Raw genomic sequence first — 22,786 nt, 5'->3', positions numbered from 1 at the left:
TTTGCGGCACGCCACAGTGTTTGGATAGCAGTGTGGTACCTGGGGTCTGGGGTTCTAGGTGAGTGTAGAGGTTTGCTCTCCAATGGGATCTGCACTGTGTCTTTGTCTTCTGATTTGTCAGAGTCATCCACCAGCATCTCCTGTGATTCCTGCTACTCATATAAACACATACATACAGCCTCCTTCATTGTATTACAAGTGACAAACCACCATGTAAGGTTAGGATGATATATTATTTTTCAGTTTACATGCCTAAATAGCCTGATTTGTTTGAAAGATCAGGTGTTCAGGGTGGAGCCATTGTTGTCACTTCATTCTGTTGCATTTTTATTAGTTTGTGGACATCCAATTATTATACAGGAAATAAATAATAAAGAAAATACTAATAAAAAAATCATAAAAATGAACAGAAATGCATACATGAAAATAGGTTTTATGATTTTTTTATATTTAATTTTATGATGTTGCATTGTTACCGGTAATCCAAAATTGTATAAAAATGTAGCTCAAAAATGAGTCAATAAGGAAAAAAAACATTTTTTTGTGCCTGAGATAGAATGTTTAGTTGAGCACAATGCATTGTGGGATTTAATATTATGTTGCATACTGCATCACTTTGGCAAATGTTGCAAATGATACGTTTTCTGCCCATAAAGAAGATTTACAACAATGCACATTATACATGCTGCATAGTATAAAAAGTAGCATTTCTATGACAATTTGTGTATGATCTTTTACCTGGATGGATTTAACAACACTGAATGTTTGGATACACTTGCTTTATTAAACCCTGCATATGATTCACAAACCTCTACTGCCTTTTTGGAATCATCATCCAGCTTCTTCTTCTTACTCTCAGGCATCAGATCATCAAGGTAACTAAGCTCCCGATTGGAAAAACAGAAGTCCAGCAGCTTACGGATGAACACTAATGCCAGCACCTACGGGAAACAAACACACTTATGACACTGTTATACTATATTATTCCCATAGTTCTTAAATCAATCTTTATTACTGTTCCTGTAGCTCAAACATTTGAGCATGGCACTAAAACACACCAAGGTCATGGGTTCGATTCCCAGGGAATGCATGAACTAACAAAATGTACTGTATACCTCAAATGCTTTGGATAAAAGTGTCTGTCATTAATACACTTACCTCCGGTTTCACAGACATGTATTATTATTTTACACCCACTGTTCACTATAAATGTACAAAAAAGCTACATGTTTTATTCTAATATTGAATTGTTAATGAAGTTTTTACACCCCTAACATAAAGTATGTACTTGGTTATGGGTCCTACCATCATAGGGAAGACGATTGCAGCAGGGGAAGTTTTGATGACCCAGAGCAGCACAAGACAGGTAAGTTGGGTTAGAGTGAACAGGTGGACTTTCCTTAGAGGAACGTGACGTAGATAAATAAAGTCTGGCTGGTGCTTCGGTGGCATGCCAAACAACATCAGACGGTCAAAGAACTGAGAAAGATGGGACAGAGAAAGATGATAAGTGACTGACGTGTCACTGAATGCATGTCTATGTTTAGTGTCAGATGAATATCTCTACCTGAATGCCTTTCAGGGATGAGGCACCCATATAAAGAAAAACACCATAGAGAACTGGCATGGGAATGAACTGTAAAACAAAAGATATTTTGTTATCTAATGCAATGACATTAAGTGTGACTCATTCAAGTAGGCCACCGTACATATTATATGAAACCACATTTTGTGTGAGTACCTGTAATGCCCCAGTCATGAACACAGAGCAGCCCATTAGTAGAAAAATGACTAAACCAGTCAGCCTTTGCTCTCTAATACCCAGAAATCGAGGCTGCTCTCCAGGGGCGGAGCTTTCAGACTCCAGCTTCAGGCTGTTAACGTGGGAAATTGACAGGACGGTTGCTGCGACAAACCAGGGCAACCCCATTATAGAACATACGGCCAGCATCACTCCAACCATCAGAAGATCCAAATGGTACCCGCAGCCTTTCTGTGTAGAGGAATAGAGGACATACATATGATCAGCACACACACACATTCTAGGTAAAGGCTACTTTAAAAAACTATACATACTAGAAGTTTGTGCTCCTTGCGGTTTATTATGACGGCGGTGATCTGTTGGTCCATGAAGATGAGGATGGTGCAGAGAAGAGCTGGTATTGAGGCAGCCAGCACAGTCCACCAAGGGTTTCGCCCGATGGGGTTAATCAACCAACCACGGTCATCACGTGTGGGCTGTAAAACACAAGGAGGAATTTAAACAACCAACCAACCCCCTGAAAATAGCATGGTAATCATACTTACTCCATAGTATTACTAATACTTTTTTGTGAGGCAAACATAAAAAAAGCTTCACTGCAAATTCATATATTTTTCATCTTTGCTAGTATTACCTTAAGAAACTAACACATTTTTCAGCAGCCATTTCCTTGCATGATCCTTACAAAATCATTCTAAATGCTGATTTGGTGCTCAAGAAACTTTTTTTTTATTATCAACAGTTGTGCTGCTTAATTATTTTTTGATGAATAGAAAGTTCAAAGGAACAGCATTTATTTGAAATAGATTTTTTTTTTTTGTAACTAGATGTGACAATTCCTGTTTTAGGACTCTTATTTTGATATGTATTTTCTGTTTCAATTTTTCCTGTGTCTCACTTCCTGTGTTTGTTGGCTTATCTTCCCAGGGCCTGTACCATGAAGCTGGATTAGCTGGCTAGCCAGGTAATTTTCAGATTAGTTTGCGCCAATCCTGGGTTTTAAGTACCTTGAAAGTAACTTTTATTGGTGTTCATCACCATAGTAACTTACGCTCCACGGCTAACCTGCTCCGGGGTTAGAGATTTCAAACTGAAATTGGACCAATCAGATGTGAGCAAAGTGACACTGACACACTCAACACAATAAAGTCACTCCCCCAGTTTCTCTTCCTCCAAATTAAAGGTCATTATATAGTACAAACAAATATATAACGATGAAATTGTCTGGTTTTAATGATAATATAATTTATATGATTTGTATAATTATATGATCTATATTTTTATTAATCCATTACACACACGCAAGTTTAGTGTAACAGTAGTTATTAAGCAGTTAGTTTCAATGAATATTAATATATCATATTTAATATAGGCCTAAATAAGGAGTAAATATACTCTTTAAAAATTACTACGTGACCTTGTATGTTTAAGTCTCTATCGCTATATATTATCAACTATATAAACTAACTTCACAACTTTCACTTGCACTGATAGAGAAAGATCATTTATTTTATTTGTCTTCTTCAACAGACAAGTATTTTCCATTAGTGTAAATGCATTTAAGTTCTTCATTTTCAGCGAAAGAGTTTTGAATCACGCTGGCTCTCTCGCGAGAAGTGAATCACAGTTTATTTCTGTTGCAAGGCATGTGATTGGCTGTTTGCCACTAATGTCACGGATTCATGTGCACACGCTCCACAAACTCAGGATCAAATCCTGAGTTGACAGAGAAAGTTGAAGATCAGCATCATTGTACCAACAAAGCCAGATTGGAGTGGTTTGGTTTTGTCAACTCGAAACTAATCCTATAACCCTGAGTTTGTTCATCTACCATCATGGTACAGGCCTCTGGTTTGTTTCCTTGGGTTCCCTTGTTTGTTGCTATAGTGATTAATTACCATCACCTGTCCCTTGTTAGCCTCTTAAGCCGTTATTTTGTGTATTTATACCCTAGAGTTTTCTATGTTTTTTGTCTGGTGTTGTCCTTTGTGGATGTATTGTGTTCTTAGTTTTTAGTTCAGTTTCTGTCTGCCTTTCCCATTGTGTTTGGATGTACTCAGTTTTTTGCCTTTGCTTGGATTTACCTTTGTTATTTTGAAAAAAAATTAAAATAATACTTCATTTGGACATACATCTTTACTAAAACATCACACATTACAGTAGAAGTCTTTACTGTCCATTTTTTAAATCAATTTATTTCTATCTTATTATTAATAAGAGTATTAAAATCTTTTTTTTTTTTAAATCTTACTGACCCCAAAAAGGAATAAATTGACCAAACATTTTTTACAGTTTAGTGTCAGATGACTTTTAGCTCAAGATATGTGTGTCTTTCCTTTAAGATATTTAACCAAGAATAATGCAACGTTTCTGACAATTCAGTCTAAATTGAGGAATATTTGTTGACTGTGGATTACATATTAGTCCAGCTCAATTGTTCATAGATCACTGTCAGCACACGGCGCATGTATGTGGATTAGCCTGGGGTATAAACTCAATTCCAACACTCAGCATTGTCTAATCATCTAATCTGTCACTGCAGGGGTGCCACTCTAATCTAATCATATGAACAAATGTACCTAGAAACAAGACATGAACAAACTGCACAAAACAGTACTGTTGTGGATTATGAATGGGCAGCAAAGAACTGACTGAAGACTGAAGCAGTGCATTCATCACTGTAAGGTAAGCTTTGAATGAAAAAGCTTTGTAAACTGTTAGGAAGAACTAGAGAGCTTTTACTCTTTACTGATCTTCAAAGATGTTTCCTTTTTGGTACTAATTAAATCAGATCTGACTGGCAGCTATTTTGTTTTATTTGTCTAATTTATATTTTATCATATGTTAGAGTTTGCATTAATATAAAAAAAATCAATGAGATTTTAATAAAGATAGATCAAGCTTCATATATAAATATATAAACAAATGAGTAAAATTATATAGTAAAATTATATTTCAGTTTTTTAGTTTAATTTAATGATTAGTTTATTTAATGACCACATTTTATTTATTTATTATTATTATGATTAAAATAAATATACCTCAAATATGTATGGATATATTGTATGGAATATTATGAACACATTACTTCAATCCGGTATAAATATTAAAAATAATAAATGCAAATATTTTCCAGCAAAAGGGATGTTGATAATGACAGAGACGGGCATTTTGAAAATTACATTAAAAGTCCTTCCTGAAGAGCATGGATTTTCCACAAGGGGACAGAAGACATGTACCAGTATCTTTCATCAAAGTATGCAGCATTTATCACATTAATTGTAAAACCTTAGAAAGCCATTTACCAAATTTGAAAAATACAGCATTATAGGTCTAAATATGCAAACACCAGTGTGTGTGTGCACATTTGATTATTGATTCCTACCTTAAATTTGCTGGGCACTTGTAATTTTTGGGATGGAACTCCAATGAGATAATCAATCAGGACCATGAGAACAATGGTGAGGAACACAGCAAAATCACTGATCACTGACCGTACCTACATCACAAAAACACATGAATACACACTTTGCATTTATTCTATACAAAATCACATGTATGCAAACATATGTATGTAAGTATTTCAGCCTCACCCGTGTTGGGAAGTATCTGCTAGTTTTGAACTGTTTCAGGAAGCCAGACATGAAAAAGGTACTAAAAAACAAGATGGCTGACCAGAAGAGCACATCAGGGGTGTAGGGACCATGGTGTCCACACGACGATCCAATAAACTGTCCCTGGAGATCTAAACACTCCTACTCACAAACACACACAAAGTTTGGCTCATATTTAACAGCACTGGCAGCCCAGACACTGACTCAGCTGTGAAAATAGGATTAGCACTAAATGCGATCTGTGTGAGACTACACTGTGAAATAACATTGCACTGCGGTAATGGGACGAGAATTGAATAACAGGACTCCTCCGACTGTACAATGTGTGTTCTTTTCACTGCCCAATGCTGTAAGATGTTCATGACAATGTGAGGCTGTTGAGAAGTTAAAAGTTAGATAAATCACCTTTAAAAGAATTTTTTTCTCATTAATATTTACACTGAAAGATATATACAGGTATGTTCAAAAATCACCTACACACATGAGATTAAAGGGGTGGTTCAATGCGATTTCACTTTTTTAACTTTAGTTAGTGTGTAATGTTGCTGCTTGAGCATAAACGGTATCTGCAACGTTACAGGGCTGAAGGTTCAATGCAAACGGCGATATTGTCTTTTAAAGTTATGGCAGTTTAAAGGTACAATTTGTGATATTTTTTTCCGCTAGAGGTCGCTAGAAGCCTATTCAAAACAAAGGCGTAGTTTGATGACGCCAAGTTTTAGAGCGGAAACTTGGGACATGTGGTCTCCATCTCAACGGGCGGTGCAAAAGAATAGGGATTGGAGTGGGGAAGAACTCATGTTCGTGGATGCGATTATTAACGTTACTGTAGTATGAAGCAGAGCAGGACCGAGCATTGCGGGAGCTGAACGAGGAGCTGGAGCGATTGATCAACACACGCCTCACGAGCAGCGGGACTTTTATTATGACACAGTCGCCGGCGCCGCTTCCGCTTTTCTGGTCATGAGTTTACGGGAGCTGTCCTTGTCGACAGAACCAGCGGCAGATGGTAAACAGTAATTATTTTCCATAAATAAGTAACACAATCCACCATAAAACGTGCAAGAAGTAAATAAGGAACTCCTTGAAGCAAACTAGTGGTTTGCTGGACGCTAGCATAGACAGTAAAAGAAATGGACACAGCGACCCCATTGAAACTCAATTGAGACAAGTGAAGCCCATTTTTTTTTTTTTTCAAACTAAGCTTGATGACGTCAGCAACCTGTCTGACAGAAGTTAATCTTCTAGTAGCTGTGCATGAAAACTGCCATCGTTAATCTTGCAGAGACGGCGAGCTTGAGCGGGGAGTTCTTTGGCGTGAGTGAGCAGGAGTAATTATTCTGATTAATTAGTTTGTATAGTATTTTAAAATGTAACGCCAGTACGCCATATTAAGTTAATGCATACTATTGCCTGCGAGCTTCTCCTCCTGTTTGTACGGTAATTTCTCTACTGTGCGACAGAGAGTCGAGTGGTTATGACGCAATCGTTAGCCTATTTTTACAAAAACTGTTTCTACGGGACCATAATGTAACATAGAAGGTAATGGAGCCCTTTATACATTGTCGTGTATGTTTAGAAATAAATTAAGGACAAATGGAGTCTTTAAACGCCTCAGATGTAAAGTTATTCGCTGTCAAAGTGACGCCAAAATGAATGGGAGTCAATGGAATGCTAACGCAAGTGAAGTTCTGCTACAAGATGGCGGCACGCGGCCGACTTCAACTTCCGGTCGACTTCTTTGGGCACTGGACGCTAGACACTACTTCCGCATTTGTCCACGGCACTGTTGTCATGTGGTTTCTACGTCAGTAAAGGTGGTAACAAAGGTAACTGGCGTCATTGACAGGCGACTACACTGCCCCGTGTCACTGTTTAGAATGTGAATTTTCTCATGATTTACAAGTAGTTGAAAACATTAGAGATATTGTTTGTAATCAGCTGGACAAAATATATGACACTAGCCTACTGGTTTTTGGATATTTTACTGCAAAAATCTTACATATTGTACCTTTAATGCCTACAAAAACGACTGGTTTGGACTACAATGAGCTTCTTCCCGGGTTGGTGACATCATAAACCCTTGCTATTAACATAAACACGAGTTGTTTACACCGAACGCGAGCTGCGCGACGCGACGCGTCAAAAGATAATAGAACCCATTATAATCTGTGATATTTTCTACACTGGATGCGGCGCTGAAGACAACTTCCATAATCTGCACGAGTTCAATGCTGGATTTACAGAAAGATGAAGCAGTTCCTACTTTAACAACAGAAGCTGCTGTTTATGGCTCTCAAACTGTAAGTACCTTTTATTGTTTGTACATGTCTTTTAAAGGTAATGTTATAGTTCTGTTGCCATTTTTAATGCATCAAGGACATATACAAAGAGCAAACTCGTTTTTGCTATCCAGTTAGCTAAGTTATAGTGCAACAAACACCAACAAACATCTATGTTCATAGACAAACAGTTGCTCATGTTATAAATTAAACGCTACTTTTACAAATATGCGACTACTCAGGCATGTATTCGGCTACAATAAAGCTTTAATCAGGACAAAACTGTATATTGAAAGCTAACAAACAGCAGTGACAGCATCCAAACACTTTGACACAAATACTAAATGAAATACCATTTATAAACGTCCTTTAAAAGCCATGATTGCAGAGGTTCTGCTTTTTCCTCTTCATCTGGGTCTGATTCGGCTCAATTTGATACAGCAATATAGGCGCTATTATTTACATTTCCACCTAAACTCGTAACAACGGATGGTAAGGGGCGTGGCGTTTCCGGACGCTTCAGCGAATCACGATACACTGGGCCAGCTACCAACCTGCTGACCAATCTGAGCACATTGCGTATATCGGAGGGAGTGGCTTCATAGAAGCAGGAAGTCAAACGAGCCGTTCATATGACAGTGGAAACAGAGGTGTAGAATAAATGTAAAATATATTAAAAAATTAGCTTTTTCAAAAAAACGAAGCATTAAGACATGTTAATCTGTGCCCCCAAAACACAATCAAGCCTAGAAAAAAACCACTGAACCACCCCTTTAAGACTCCAGCCCCATCAGTGGTCTAAACAAAATGGTTGCTTTTGCATGATAATGCATCCACACCAGTAGGTGTCAGTATAAGTAAGTCTTAGATGTTGTTTTATCGGCCAGCTAAGCAAAAATTGCTCAGTGCACTTTTAAGTTAAGACCATGTAAGAATGTTTTAGTTTCCAGTACTTTGATTAGACTGTGTGAGGATTGTGGGAGGTTGAAGTACCGTTACTGTGAGGTTGCTCCATGGCACTGCAGAGGCTGTGACGTTCCTCTGATTCCACAGTTCTAACGTTTTATTACTGGGATTATCAGGCTCTGCACACTTACAACTGATGGCACACAATTCAATATGTTAAAATGCGTGTTCACAAACAGTTATTCCAGTCTTAATTTCTCTCCATTTAACATCATTGATGTCTAGGAGAATAACTTATTTATGTACTTCCTTATTCATTTATTTGAACCAGTATTATTATCATCTAAGAACAAAAAAATAGGAACTCCAGATATTTCCCGAGATCCAACTTGTGTAGGTGTCTGCGTATAGGAGTTTATACTTACTAGGCCAGTGTTAGTTTGTCCAGATCGCCATGTCTGTTGATCGGGTACAGTTCTCCAAGATGGAAAAGTTTCTCCAGTGCTTCGTAAATGAAGATAAGGCAGATGAGCGCAGCAAAAGCTTCCTCTGTAAAACGTGTGATGTAACAGACCAAGGAGCTGGCATCTGTTGCAACAAGAATCAGACACAAGAAAGCCGTCCACAGTCCAATACAAGTACGCAGGGACAGGTACGAGAGATCGTAGTCTCTGCAGGGACAGAAGCGGGCAGGACAGCAACAATAAAAAGGGTTAAGATCTGATTTTATATGAAATATTTATGACATAGTGAGGCTAAATGAATACTAAATTGATACAGAATATAAATTGTAAATATTTATTTAACATCCCCTGAAATGAACTATGTTTTTGAAAGAGAATTAGTATTATTAGACTATAATATGTAAAATATAAAAAATAAAATATTTTTAAGAATTATTAATTAATGAATAAATAATATATAATAATAAATATTATATACAAATTATTAAAAAAATATATATTAAAATCACAATAACCAATGACTAATTGTTCTGGGTGAGAAATTGAATGATTAGGTGATTGATTAAATATGTATATTATTAATACTTGGTGTGGTCTGTACTGACTTGCAGAACTTGAAGAGAATCTTTTCAAACACAAGGACGGGTCCAGTGCTGCCCAGTATAGTTAGCGGCTGTCCAGCAAACAGAGAGTATGCTACCCCAGTCATAGACGCTCCTAACAGAGACTCAATCGCACTCTGACACACACACACACACACACACATACACACGACCGCTGTGTTTTACATTATAAACATATTTTTGCATGACTTTGCCTAGTAGACCACACAGAAACAAAACTGTGTGTGTTTGCATACTTACAATGCGTCCCTCTGTAGCCTCTCCCAGAAGCCCTCCAAATGTGATAACAGGTGACATGCAGGCACAGTACAGAAACAGAAAAGAAGCTACACACTGCAAACTCAGACCATCTTTAAAATCACTCAGATAAAATGGAGCTTTTCTCTTCACATCCAAAATCAGTCCTCCAAACAGCCTAGAAGGAGAGAAATATATATTTTTATGAATTTTTATTGTTTTTATATTGAACTAGAAACATGTCTATCCCTTAAACCTCTAAACCCCGCACGAACCTGCTTTTGTTAAAGGTGCTAAAGAGGATGTTTTGTTTTATACATTTTTGCAATATTACTTGAAACTGTCTTTACTAACTGATAAAAGACTATTTATTAGGTGCACAGAAAGGAATAATATTAATATACATCATCTGTGCACGAGGTAGGGCCTTAAAAACATCAGCCAATCATTTACGCGAATGGCCCTCTGGCTTGTCAATCACTGCCATTACGTTCCTTGTGAAAGATGTGCACGGTTGCGCGCTCCAGTAACTTTCCACACTCCACAGGCGCCGCATGCAATGTTTTTGTCAGGAGACAGGCGTAACAACTGCAGATTATGAGTTACCTGCGGTGAGTCTGACATAATGAATCCACTAACACGACACAGCGAATGCCGGTGGTAAACACTCGTGTTCCAATACTCGTGCACGAGTTTTGGGAGGCGTTCTCTCGAAATGAGCTGTGAAGGAGGGGGGTTGTTCTTACGCATGCGCTCATTTCAAAAACACTAACAGTCTTTGGTTTCTCAGTCGACGAAAAGATCCTCTTTAGCACCTTTAATTGTTTATTCAATATGTTTATTAAGCTGTTTCTCCTCAAGGGGGCTGTTAGCAGATCTAGTTCCCAAAATGTAGTTAAATCTTGACACCCACACACACACACCTTCCAGTTCTCTGTAGTTCTGGTCCATGGTGTTCCCCATGCTGCTCTTCCTCAACAGGAACAACTGTTCCGTTCGGCACCCCTGGCATCTTTCTTTTCTCCTATTCCGATAGAGGCATAGATCAATTAAAACAAATAATCAATCACTTAAACCTCACTTTGAAAACTGTGTTCTTTTCCCTACCTGTGATGGGACACTTTTAGGTGGTTCTATGCGTATAGAGGGGTCCCATTCTCCTGGAGGCAAAACTGTCACTTGATCCAGAAACTCATCTATACCAGCCAACAAATCATTCCTGTCCTTGGCCTTATATGCAACATCATGGAAAATCTAAATGATGGAAGAATGTAGACATATTAAGATAAAAAAGAAAAGAAAATTATATTAAAGAAAAAATTCAATTTAATCTACAAATGGTATTTCTGAAAAGGACTGGGGTTAAAGGGATAGTTCACTGAAAAATGAAAAATCTGTCTACTAATGGAAGTCAACAGCTACCATCAAACTGTCTGGTTACCAACATTCTTTAAAATATCTTCTTTTGTCTTCAACAGAACAAAGAAACTCATACAGGTTTGGAACAACTTGAGGGTGAGTAAATGATGACAAAATTTTATTTTTTGGGTGAACTACCCCATTAATGCATTAACATCCAATGAGATAATGCTATGACTACTGATACACTGTATGTCGAGTTCTGCATTGACCTCATCGGTCATGATGGTGGCCATAGAGCGACCGATCTCATGGTACTGGTGGGCTTTTCCATCTGGACCAAGCAAAATGAACAAGAATCTGCAGAGTAAAGAATGATTTTGATCATTCTGTTCCAGTGGATTTATCAGCTCCATACATGCATTTGCAAACAAACAATTTATACCTAGTGGGAATGGGAACCTCAGTGAGCCCTGTGAGCAGTACAGCAGGAGACAGGCGAACAAATGCAACAATGGATCTCTCTAAAAAGTCCAGCTCTCCAACCAGCACATTAGAAGCCTCTGCTCCAGTTGGGATCTTTTTCATAAAATGTGTGTCAACCTATGGAGAAAGAAGGTCATAGCAGTGTTATTTTTGTATTATTTATATACTATTATAGTATTTATTCATATTTTTCATTTATTGTTAGTATTCATTTTAAATTTTTGTTTTAGGCTTTAGTAATGTTGCTGTGTTCCTTTTCCATTTTACTAGTTGTTTTTAGCTTTAATTTTTAGTAATTTAGCACTTCAACGTAAACATATTTTATTTCAGTTAGTTGCCAAAGCAACAGTTCTAAAGTGTTTTGCCTTCATTGAGATTAATATAGTGAAGACAGGAAACGCAGAGGAAGAGAGAGGGGGACGGGATCAGGAAAGGTCCACGAGTCAGGACTCGAACTCAGGTCGCTCAAAGTGCAACTGTACATGTCAAAGCGCTGCGTTTGTTTGTTTTTTAAGAAGTTTTTCATCAATTGTTTTTCATTTTTTTATTTAAACTTTATTTCATATATTATATATAGTATAAATAAATGATGTAGAACTCTATTAGTGGTTATTCCAGTTACAAACAGCTGTTCATTTCGGTCAGGGTGACAGTTATAGATAAGAAGAACAGAAGGTATGTAATCTGATTGGGGTCGCCTCTCTGCCATCCTCACTGTCACTCTAAATGGCTGACATCTGGCTCATTACAGTTAATTTCCTGTTTCCTGATGAGTAGCATAACATTACACAAACAAGCTGCAGTACCTCTAAGGATCACTAGATAGCAGTGTTTGTGTAAGTGCATTGCATTTGACCCAAATGTTCTTGGTAATCGATACATTGCCTGCCTCCAGTGAGCAATCAGAATAGAAACAGAAATAAACAGATTGAACCTGTTTGGTTTAATGGGTTCGCATCATCTTTCCTCTCTTTTCTTATACTATTTCTTTGTTTACCATTCCATTTCACAAATGATCCATTTTTCTAGATCTGTTTTCTCTGAAAACAGGATGCAGGACAGGTTTTGGCATTATTGTTTCGTCTGATTGTGTATATGATTTGTGCCTTAATTTCTGGAGGTAAACAGAATGAGGCCATAGGCCAGGCTACACACAGTATGCAAACATTAGTGATATAGCGTACATTTTTATTCCCACAAATGTGTGTATCTATTATTTGGTATTATTTAATTGTATTTTGATAAAAATGAATCTTCCTAATTAGTCTTGATGTTGTGGTTCTAGTACCTTGGTGAGATCCATCTGGCCATTATCCGGTGCTGCGCCGTTCTTTACATCTGGGTTTGTAGGTGGAGGCTGAGGAGAGGTGGCAGGACCTTAAAGATACAATTAAACATGATAAATATCTAATATTGGCAGCATCCTAAAATATCCTCAGCTTCAGCATTACCACAGGAATCAATTATGCATTATTGCAGGTGATACCACATAAATGTGCTTGGAGTAATCTAAAATTAAATATGGAAATTTATAGTGCTGAAATAAAGGTCATAAATATATAAAATAAAATATATATTTATAAAAATTTTTGAATATAACAATAAACCATACATTTTAGGTGTTAGTATGAGACTGATATGGTAGAATCACTTAACAACCAAGCTCTATCCACTCTTTGATCTCAAATCATGAGCATGCAAATAGAGTAAACCATTTCATTTTCATAGTATACCCACAAGGATACCACACAGGATGTGAAGTAATCTGTAAAGCACTTTTTGAAGCTTGACACTCCACCCAGAGAAATTATGCCATTAATTCACCAGAAGTAGTTCCGACCACAAAAGAATGATTTGAATGAGGAAATTCAGAATTATTCATGAAATAAACGCACATGTAAAATGTGCAGTTTAGCTCACCCGTCTTATCCATTGAGTGAGGTTCACTCTGTCTCCTGCCAGAGTCAGTGAGGGATTTGACCATAGGCAGCAGGTTGTTCCTCTTCTTGTCGCTCTGGTGATGATGCCTCTTCAGAAGTGCCTCTCGAACCTTCATTCTGACACTGTCATCCAGTTCATGAGCTGCCTCCTGATGGTCAAGCACCAAATCTACATGCAACAAATTACACATGAGAACACAAATGTACATCATACTGTTGAGGCACAATATCGTATAATTTAAAGTGACAATGTATTGTTTTGCGTGATTAAACTGTATGACGATACGGATAAACCTCATATTTAGGACTGAATATGTTGTATTCCAGCATGCTAAATACTGCAACACTTTCACACTCTCTTATTCTTTAAAACCTTCCACAATTCCAGTTGGAGCTGATGCAGCAGTGTTAATCTGCATCACTCACTCCTTCCCTCCCCTCCAACCTTTACAGTATAATTAATCTCTCAGGCTCTCCCTGTCCTTCTCTTGAATCTCAGACATTAATCTTGTGCCTACCACTGCTGCAACATTGATCATAACAGTCATGAATCAATGAGACACAGGTTACATTGTCAGTATGTTAGACTTAAATGGCTGATGTTTGAATTAAGTATTAGAACTTTGTTGCATGGCTGCAATCATCTTTGATGGGAATTTCTAAATTATATTATTGCTGACTTCTATGTGTTTTTTAACATTTAATTATTAAATTAAATATTTTGCCACAGTTTTTGTTGTATTGTTATCTGAAAGGCGATGTGTATAATGAGTGCCACTAGTGGCACCAAATGGAATTGCAAAAATGACTGTTTCCAAACAGGTAGTCCCGCGCCAACTTATGCAGTGGACATTTCAAGCCATTCAAACATCCACAGTTTTAAAAGAACTGCCACAATTTTTGCACTCTTTGAACAATCAACCTACAAATGCTGTTCTTATAGTTGTCTATGCACATTAAAGGAGATTTTAAAACTGAAAAAATTTTTCCTCCTTTTAAGGGCTGCTAACAGCCATGCATCGTTTCTCAAACTAAGTACCCATGGGTGTTATGAGTGTTTGCATATGTCTATCACCAGCATGAGTGGGAGTGTGAGGTTACAGTATGTGTGTAAAGTTACAGGTGGGCCTAATATACTGCAGGACACACACACTTGTCACACTGCTGTACTAATCTTTACTAAAAATGTGAACTGAATAAATATAAACTTGTCAGGATCAGTCAGATCGTGATCAGACTGTTAAAGAGGACCTATTATGCTTTTTTACATTTTCAACTTTCTTTAGTGTGTAATGTTGCTGTTTGAGAATATAAATGGGTCTGCAAAGTTATGAAACACAAAGTCACTACAAAGAGAGTTATTCTTTATATCAATAAGCACTGTTTCTGAACTCCTTGAAATGCCTTGATTGTAGTCTTGAGTTTTCTTCAGTACACCAATATATTCCTCATTTAAATAATTCCTGCCCAAGGCATTAGCCAAAAAAAAAAAAAAAATTGGGGGCAATGCTTGGTTGTGTTGCCTTAGTTGTGTGTTGTCGCCATGTCCAAGAGACGCTGTTATAGTCGACCAATCACAACACTTGTCCAGCCAACCAATCACAGCACATTGCGCTTCATAGAGACAGGAACTAAACAGAGCAGTACTAACAAACTGGGAAGAGAGGTGCTGCAACAATGTAAAATATGTGAAAAATTCAAGCCTGAAAACCTATTCTAGTAGACCCCAAAAACAAAATCAAAACTTTTTAAAAGGACATAATATGTCCTCTTTAATGAATTATTTTATACAAACCAAAAACCAACGTTCTGGGAACTAATAATTGCACTAAATTATCAATTAATTGATCTGATCTGACAGCACTATTTTATATGTGTATTATGTTATTTTATACTATTTTTATGTTTCTTATTATTACATCAAATTATTACGCTATTAACTTCTGGAAACATTATAACAATGTTATCAGACAGACAAAAACTAACATTTTGGCAACGTTAGATTAACGTTAAAATAACGTGGGAACAAAAAACGTTTATGATTAACGTTAGAATAACGTTCTGGGAACATTCTGGGAGAGTTAAGGCCCCAATATACTTCAAACGAAATCGAAGAACGAACTGATGTGATGTCATTTCGAACAAAATCAGGCCAAAACGAAGTTTGTTTTGTGTTCTTTTTGGAAGTTCGAAACGGCTTGCCAAAGCGCACTTTCAGGAAAGTTCGCTCCAGCTGCAAAACACCTTCATACTACCATAGGTCAGTGACGTAACAGGAGGTGTGCGCTGAGGCTCCGCCTTCATTCACGTGGGACGCGCGTCTTTGACTCATTTGGTGTGTTTGAGTTCGTCGAGGTAAGAGCTCCGCGGGTGAAAACATGAACACGCTGGATAGCCACGTTATAGTACAAAATGAAGTTGTGCTTGTAAAAAAATGAGGCTCTAAGGGGCCGTTCACACAGAACGCGTCTTTGCATCTAAAAACGCGAGACGCAGCGCTTAGGAGTGGTTTTAAAAAAAGCGCAGCATAGAACGCGAGGGTCTCGAGACGCGCTTTTGAGACGTGATGAAAAAACAACAATAACGGAAATAATAGAAATAGGCAAACAGCAGAATTGACAGATACAAGTTTTGACATGGAAAAAAAGAAAATAAGATAATAATGAGCCATGTTGCAGTCATATATAACAGTTGTCATGCCAACTTGCTTTTGTAAACAGAAGCTCACAACGCTTGCCCCGCCTCCGAGTTCTTCTGATTGGTCCACTGTTTTGGAACTGACATTGATGAGCGGCGCTGCGTGTAAAAGTTGAAATTCTTTTAACTTGACACGGCGTCTTAAAAACGCGGCGCTCATGTGTGAGGCACTGCAAAAGACGCGAAACCGAGCGTAACGGTCATGCACGTCTGTTAAGCGCGTGTTTACATAGAAAAACAATGGGAAAGTAGCGCATTGGAATAGAAAAACGCGTTCTGTGTGAACGGCCCCTAACACTGTTTTTCATGTTTGATACTGTAAAGCTGCTTGATTTTAAGCAATCTATTAAATAAAGTGCTATATTAATAAACGTGACGTGACTGGAGTGCTAATTTGCAGAGCTCGTGCTAACATTCCCATGCTGTTATGATCAGACGCTTTTCTTATGCTTTCTATAATAAATGCTTGCTGTTTTCTCATTTTTGTTGTGTTTATTTTGTTACTGAGAAGAAAGTGTACAGCACATATTTACATATTCATCTAACCGTCGATCTCAGCAGTGTGGGCGGCGTCAGATGTTCGATTACAGTATATCGCTGGTCATGCATTTCGAACTTTGTTTTACCCCTAAACGAAGAACGAAAAAGAACTTCGTTTGAAGTATACCGGGGCCTTTAATAACGTACAATATCATTCTGGGAACCAAAAACAACGTTCTGGAAACGTTATAATAACGTTATGGGAACATTAGAATAACATTATACAAACCAAAAACTAACGTTCTGGGAACTTTAGAGTAACTTTAGAATAACGTTTTGGGAATTATCACTGTGGGGACTTCCCATTGATTTCTGTTGTTTATATACATATTTAAGCAAAATAGTGTTGAGGAAGCATTTTGTAGTATACTACTGACATTTTCGGAATCTGATACAACAAAACCATTTTAAAAACCTTAAAGGTGAAGTGTGTCATTTCAATGTTAAACATTCATCCTTTCCCAGTTAAACGTGCAAAGCACAATACCCACTGATTTCTGACTGACCTGCAATTTCCTCAATGCAGCTGGCCTTCATGTCCAACAGGACAGTTCCATTTATGATGCAGCTTCGTAGTTCAAACAGGCTATGGAGAGAAAGTGTAGCTACGTACGGCTTACTCCATCTCTCCCCGCCATCTTCCACATCCTCCTCAAACTTTAGCCACCTAAGAAGTATTAAAGAAAGAAGAGACTCATATATACAGCCTCTTACTTCAAGTACAATAGTATAGTGCGTACCAAAAAAACAATAATGTAACGTAATAGATAGCCTACTAAATATTTTTAAGTAATATTTTGCAAATTGGGTGTTTATGCATGAAAATATATAGCTGCCTTAAAAATATTAGGATGGGGTCTCAAGCATGTGGATGTTCATGTTTTGGGGTCTGTGCCATCTAAAAGACTAAAAACCCCTGAGTTAACCTACATTTTAGCACTGAATATGCTGTTGCAGGATAGGAAATGTGTTGATATTAAGAAACATGTTCATACCTAGCAGTTTCCTTCCACTCTGCATCTTTGCCACCTTTAACACAGATTTCGTCAAGTTCTGTGAAGAGCTCATGTGCCACATGCTCCTCATCCTCTTCAGTGCCCAGAATAAACTGAACCCTCTGGGATGGAGTATCTGAGAAAGAGAGATAGGACGAATGAGAGACACAGACAAGAGTATATTTGTAAACCTCATTTTCACTGTGAGAGAGGAATAGAGGAAGGAAGCACAGTAAACAAAAGTTTCACCAGAGCAATTTTCAGTGTTTGTTATCATAAATAAGAGTTTATGTTTTTAGGTTTTGTGGGCTCAAGGGCACAATGCTGAGAGGATGTAGGCTAAGTAGGGTAATGAACATTTTTATGAAACAGTTTAGGCCCTGTGCTTCACAAATATTAATTTAATCTTAACTATCTGTTGGTCTGTTCATTAGATTTGTGGATTTTCAGTGACTCTCACTGCAGGTTACATAGTTATGCCAGTAGGTGGCGGCAAGTGAATGTGAGTGAATCATTTGAATCATTCACTCAACCGATTCATTCAAAACATAGATTCATTCAGGAACTGCATTTTATGGGTGTTTCTTAAAATGAAGACTGCATCCTGGTGAGGCTGTGTTCTTCATAGTCCAGTCCTTTGGAGGGTTGTAGTAGAAGTTATAATATATAATCTGTTGTAATAACGTTATGACAACATTAGAATAATGTTACACAAACCAAAAACTAACATTCATTATTAGAACGTTAGAATAACGCCATACAAACCAAAAACTAATGTTCTGGGAATGTTAGATTAACTTTAGAATATCGTTCTGGGAACCGAAAACGTTTATGATTAACGTTAGAATAACATTCTGAGAATGTTAACATTAGAATAACGTTCTGGGAACAAAAAAAAAACAAAAAAAACTGATGTTCTGGAAACGTTATAATAACGTTATGAGAAGGTTAAAATAACGTTATTAAAACCAAAAACTAACGTTCTGGGAACATTTAACGCAAATACATTACTGAAGCATGTGAAATTGTGTCATTAATGTAATTTAGCCTACGTCATGCAGTTAGATGATCTTAAAAGTCCATGCTGATTATATCAGAGATGGCAGAGAGAATTATTCATTCCAGTGTCTGTTTCGCTTTGAAACACGAACTCTGTCATATTCTGTCAATGTATCTGAAGAGCGCGAGCCCTCCTGCATTACGCTGTTCCTGTCCGACCAGCCTCTCGCTAATAAAGTTTTGATGGATGAGGATTGCAATCAAAGTAAAGATGATTGCAGTGACGTACATGAGTCGTACATTAAGCACGTGTGAGTCCGTTATATTGATGCACAAACAAATCATGTATGAGCGCTCTCGACCCACTGATCGCACATTGTATTTATGCACAGACACATTTCAGTACATTCACACTGTTTTCACACACATTCAAGATAATGTTTTGATATGTCCTGTGTATGTTGCTGTGAACTTTAGTATATATGCAGGTCAAGGCGGTTGGTTAAGGTCTATTTGGCATCTCCATCTGGTCCTGTTCAGTATTGCAACTTGAATTCTAAAATGTTTTTTTGCTGTGATTTTTTTTAATGGGTGCTTTGGTGTAGGTAAACGTATGAATTATATGGACTCATGTCATTTGGCTATTTGGTGTCCTTTCTGGGAACGTTACATTAACGTTACAATAACATTCTGGTAACCAAAAACTAACATTCTGGGAACGTTAAGAAAACTTTCCTGGCTAACCAATAACAAACCATAAAAAATAACGTTCTGGAAACCTAAAACTAATGTTCTGGGGATGTTAGATTAACATTAGAATAACGTTCTGGGAAAACTTTAAGAAAACTTTCCTGGCTAAACAAAAACTAACGTTCTGGGAGCCAAAAATTGTTAGCTGGGATTACTGTATACTATTTGAATGTTTTTCTTATTACACTAAATTGTCGATTAATCGATCTGACAGCACTAATTTATATTTCATATATACAGCTATGGAAAAAATTAAGAATTAAGAAAATTAAGAACTCTTAATTTTTTCCATAGCTGTATATATATATATATATATATATGTACACTACGTTCCAAATTATTAAGCAAGAGACAAATCAGTAAGATTTCTGTACAATAAACATTCAGATTTTAGTTTTTCTAAGAAATGTTTGTTCGTTTATTTATCCATGTCTTTTTAGATAACTGGTATCAATCTCAGACAAAATAATTTGCCAGATCTATGGAAACCCTACTTAGAGGTTGTTCCACATTATTAAGCAAGTCACAGTTCTCATGCAACATGGGGAGGAAGAAAGATCTTTTTGAAGATGAAAAGCATGAAATGGTCCAATGTTGTGCAAAAAGCATGAAAACAACTAATATTTTGTGAAAACTGAATGGAGATTATCAAATTATCATAAGATTTGTGAGTGATTTAGAGCACAGCAGAACTCGGTCAGATAAAGGCTTATTGAGGAAAGTTCCTGTCAAAAAAATTAATTGTATTAAAAGGGAAGCTATAAGAAAAAGCCAGTGTTGAGCAGCAAAAAGGTATTTGAAGCTGCTGGTGCCTCTGGAGTCTCAAGAAACTCTCCATGCAGGCTGGCAGTTGTGCGTAAAGATGCATTTTAGCCACCACTAACCAAACCTCACAAAGAGAAACATTTACAGTGGGTTTAGAAATACATGAAGACTCATTTTTAAATAGTTTTATTCACTGACTAATGCCGTACTAAAATGGATGGTCTAAATGGTTGGATTTCTGGATGGTTGGTGAATGGCCACCATGTTCCAACAAGACTGTGATGTCAGCAAGGAGCTGGTGGGTGATGATTTGGGCTAGAATACTGGGAAGTGAGATGGAGGGTATTAAAATGACTTTTGCAAGATATGTGGAGTTCATTATAATTAATTTTCAGCTATGGTATAAAAAGGAGGATAGTGCATAGTACAATGCACTATTGTACAATGCAATATGCACTATCCCATGCTGCAAAAAAACACCACAGCAATAAAACTGTTTGAAAATGTATTTCTACACCCACTGTAAATGTTTCTCTTTGTTAGGTTTGGTTAGTGGTGTCTAAAATGCATCTTTACGCACAACTGCCAGCCTGCATGGAGAGGTTTTCAAGACTCCAGAGGCACCAGCTGCTTCAAATACCTGTTTGCTGTTGCTGTTCAACACTGGCTCTTTTTATAGCTGCCCTTTTAATACAATACATTTTTTTGATAGGAACTTTCATTAATAAGCCTTTATCTGACTGAGTTCTGCTGTGCTCTAAATCACTTACAAATCTTATGATAATTCGATAATCTCCATTCAGTTCCACACAATATTAGTTGTTTTCATGCCTTTTGCACAACATTGCACCATTTCATGCTTTTCATCTTCAGCAAGATCTTTCTTCCTCCCCATATTGCATGAGAACTGTGACTTGCTTAATAAAGTGGAAAAACCTCTAAGTAGGGTTTCCATAGATCTGGCAAATTATTTTGTCCGAGATTGATACCAGTTATCTAAAAAGACATGGATAAATAAACAAACAAACATTTTCTTAGAAAAACTAAAATCTGAATGTTTATTGTACTGAAATCTTACTGATATGTCAATTGCATAATAATTTGGAACGCAGTGTATATATATATATATATATATATATATATATATTTAAAATGTTACTTACTCAGCATTAAAGGTGCTAAAGAGGATCTTTTCATCGAGTTTTTTAAATGAGTGCATGCGTAAGAACAACCCCCCTCCTTCACAGCTCAGTTCAAGGGAACGCCTCCCAAAACTCATGCACGAGTATTGGAACATGAGTGTTTCGCGTATGATGATCGCGTAAACGATTGACTGATGTTTTTAAGGCCCTACCTCGTGCACAGATGATGTATATTAATATTATTCCTTTCTGTGCACCTAATAAATAGTCTTTTATCAGTTAGTAAAGACAGTTTCAAGTAATATTGCAAAAATGTATACCTTTTAACGCTAGAATGAGAAAGTCTATTAAGTGCGCATGGCTAGGTCACATATGATATATAATGTTATTTTATACTATATATATATCAAATTATTATGCTATTAAGTTCTGGGAACATTATAATAAAATTATCAGAACGTTAGAATAACATTATACAAACCAAAAACTAACGTTCTGGGAATGTTAGATTAACGTTACAATAACGTTCTGGGAACCAAAAACTAACATTCTGGAAATATTATAATAACATTAAGGGAAAATTACTAACCAAAAACAAACCATTAAAATGTAAGTTACTCAGTATTAACTAACTTATTTTCTACTTGATTGCTTTATAAAAGCAATACCACATATAATTAATTTTGGATCCTGGATATTGCTTGACTTGTTACTTGGTCTGTTGTTGTTCTCACCATGTGACGCTGAGGCACTTTCTGTGTTCCCATCATCCTGAGATACACTTTCAGCCCTCATCCTCTCAGATTTCCTGCGGTGTTTGGAGCTGTGTGGCCGGTGATGACGGTGAGACTGTCTGCCCATGGGCATCCGCACACCCACAAAAAGAGTCCTGTGACCTGAGAGAAGTGATAGAGGAGCGAGATTCAATGTGATTTTTTTCAGTTAATATGACTGTATTGAGCTGTTGGCTGTATCAGATTAATAACTAAATGCATGTGTGGTTGAATACTAACCCTCGAGCTCTTCTTTCTCATAATGGATATTCAGAACTGAGCTGGTGCCACCATGGTCCACCACTGCTTCCTCATCAGGCCTCTGAAAGACACAGGCTTACTTAGTGAAATGAGTGTGTAAATAAGTACATACAGTCCCATATACTTCCTAACTATTTTTTTTTTCATTAAAAACAGTATTGTTTGTGTTTTTTTATTTATATTTGTGAATG

The 22,786-nt window shown here is 37.0% G+C and overlaps 1 protein-coding gene across 1 annotated transcript; it reads right to left on the bottom strand.

The window, feature by feature from the left end:
• Nucleotides 1–152: 152 nt before the first annotated feature.
• On the bottom strand, nt 153–22,428 carry slc4a8 (solute carrier family 4 member 8). The gene is made up of 21 exons (XM_067374507.1): nt 22,296–22,428; nt 17,906–18,041; nt 17,417–17,577; nt 13,654–13,842; nt 13,022–13,110; nt 11,693–11,850; nt 11,520–11,607; nt 10,996–11,142; nt 10,812–10,912; nt 9,892–10,066; nt 9,634–9,767; nt 8,990–9,235; nt 8,652–8,757; nt 5,356–5,517; nt 5,148–5,261; nt 2,077–2,238; nt 1,742–1,993; nt 1,568–1,636; nt 1,306–1,479; nt 810–941; nt 153–155 (listed from the first exon to the last, which is right to left on the bottom strand). The coding sequence occupies exons 1-21, from the start codon at nt 22,426–22,428 to the stop codon at nt 153–155; spliced, it is 2,931 nt and encodes a 976-aa protein (XP_067230608.1).
• Between the last annotated feature and the right edge of the window lie 358 nt (nt 22,429–22,786).

The sequence above is a fragment of the Chanodichthys erythropterus genome, chromosome 21 (assembly GCF_024489055.1).
Source record: "Chanodichthys erythropterus isolate Z2021 chromosome 21, ASM2448905v1, whole genome shotgun sequence".
NCBI lineage: Eukaryota > Metazoa > Chordata > Actinopteri > Cypriniformes > Xenocyprididae > Chanodichthys > Chanodichthys erythropterus.
The sequence above is the reverse complement of the archived record's forward strand: the minus strand, read 5'-3'. Positions and strand labels throughout refer to the sequence as shown.

Coding starts and splice junctions, on each gene's coding strand:
- slc4a8 (XM_067374507.1), bottom strand. CDS start 22,428: ATGCCCATGGGCAGACAGTCTCACCGTCATCACCGGCCACACAGCTCC. Junction 13,843..17,416: donor CTGCATTGAGGAAATTGCAG/GTCAGTCAGAAA, acceptor TGTTGCATGTAG/ATTTGGTGCTTGACCATCAG. Junction 1,480..1,567: donor CATCCCTGAAAGGCATTCAG/GTAGAGATATTC, acceptor CATCTTTCTCAG/TTCTTTGACCGTCTGATGTT.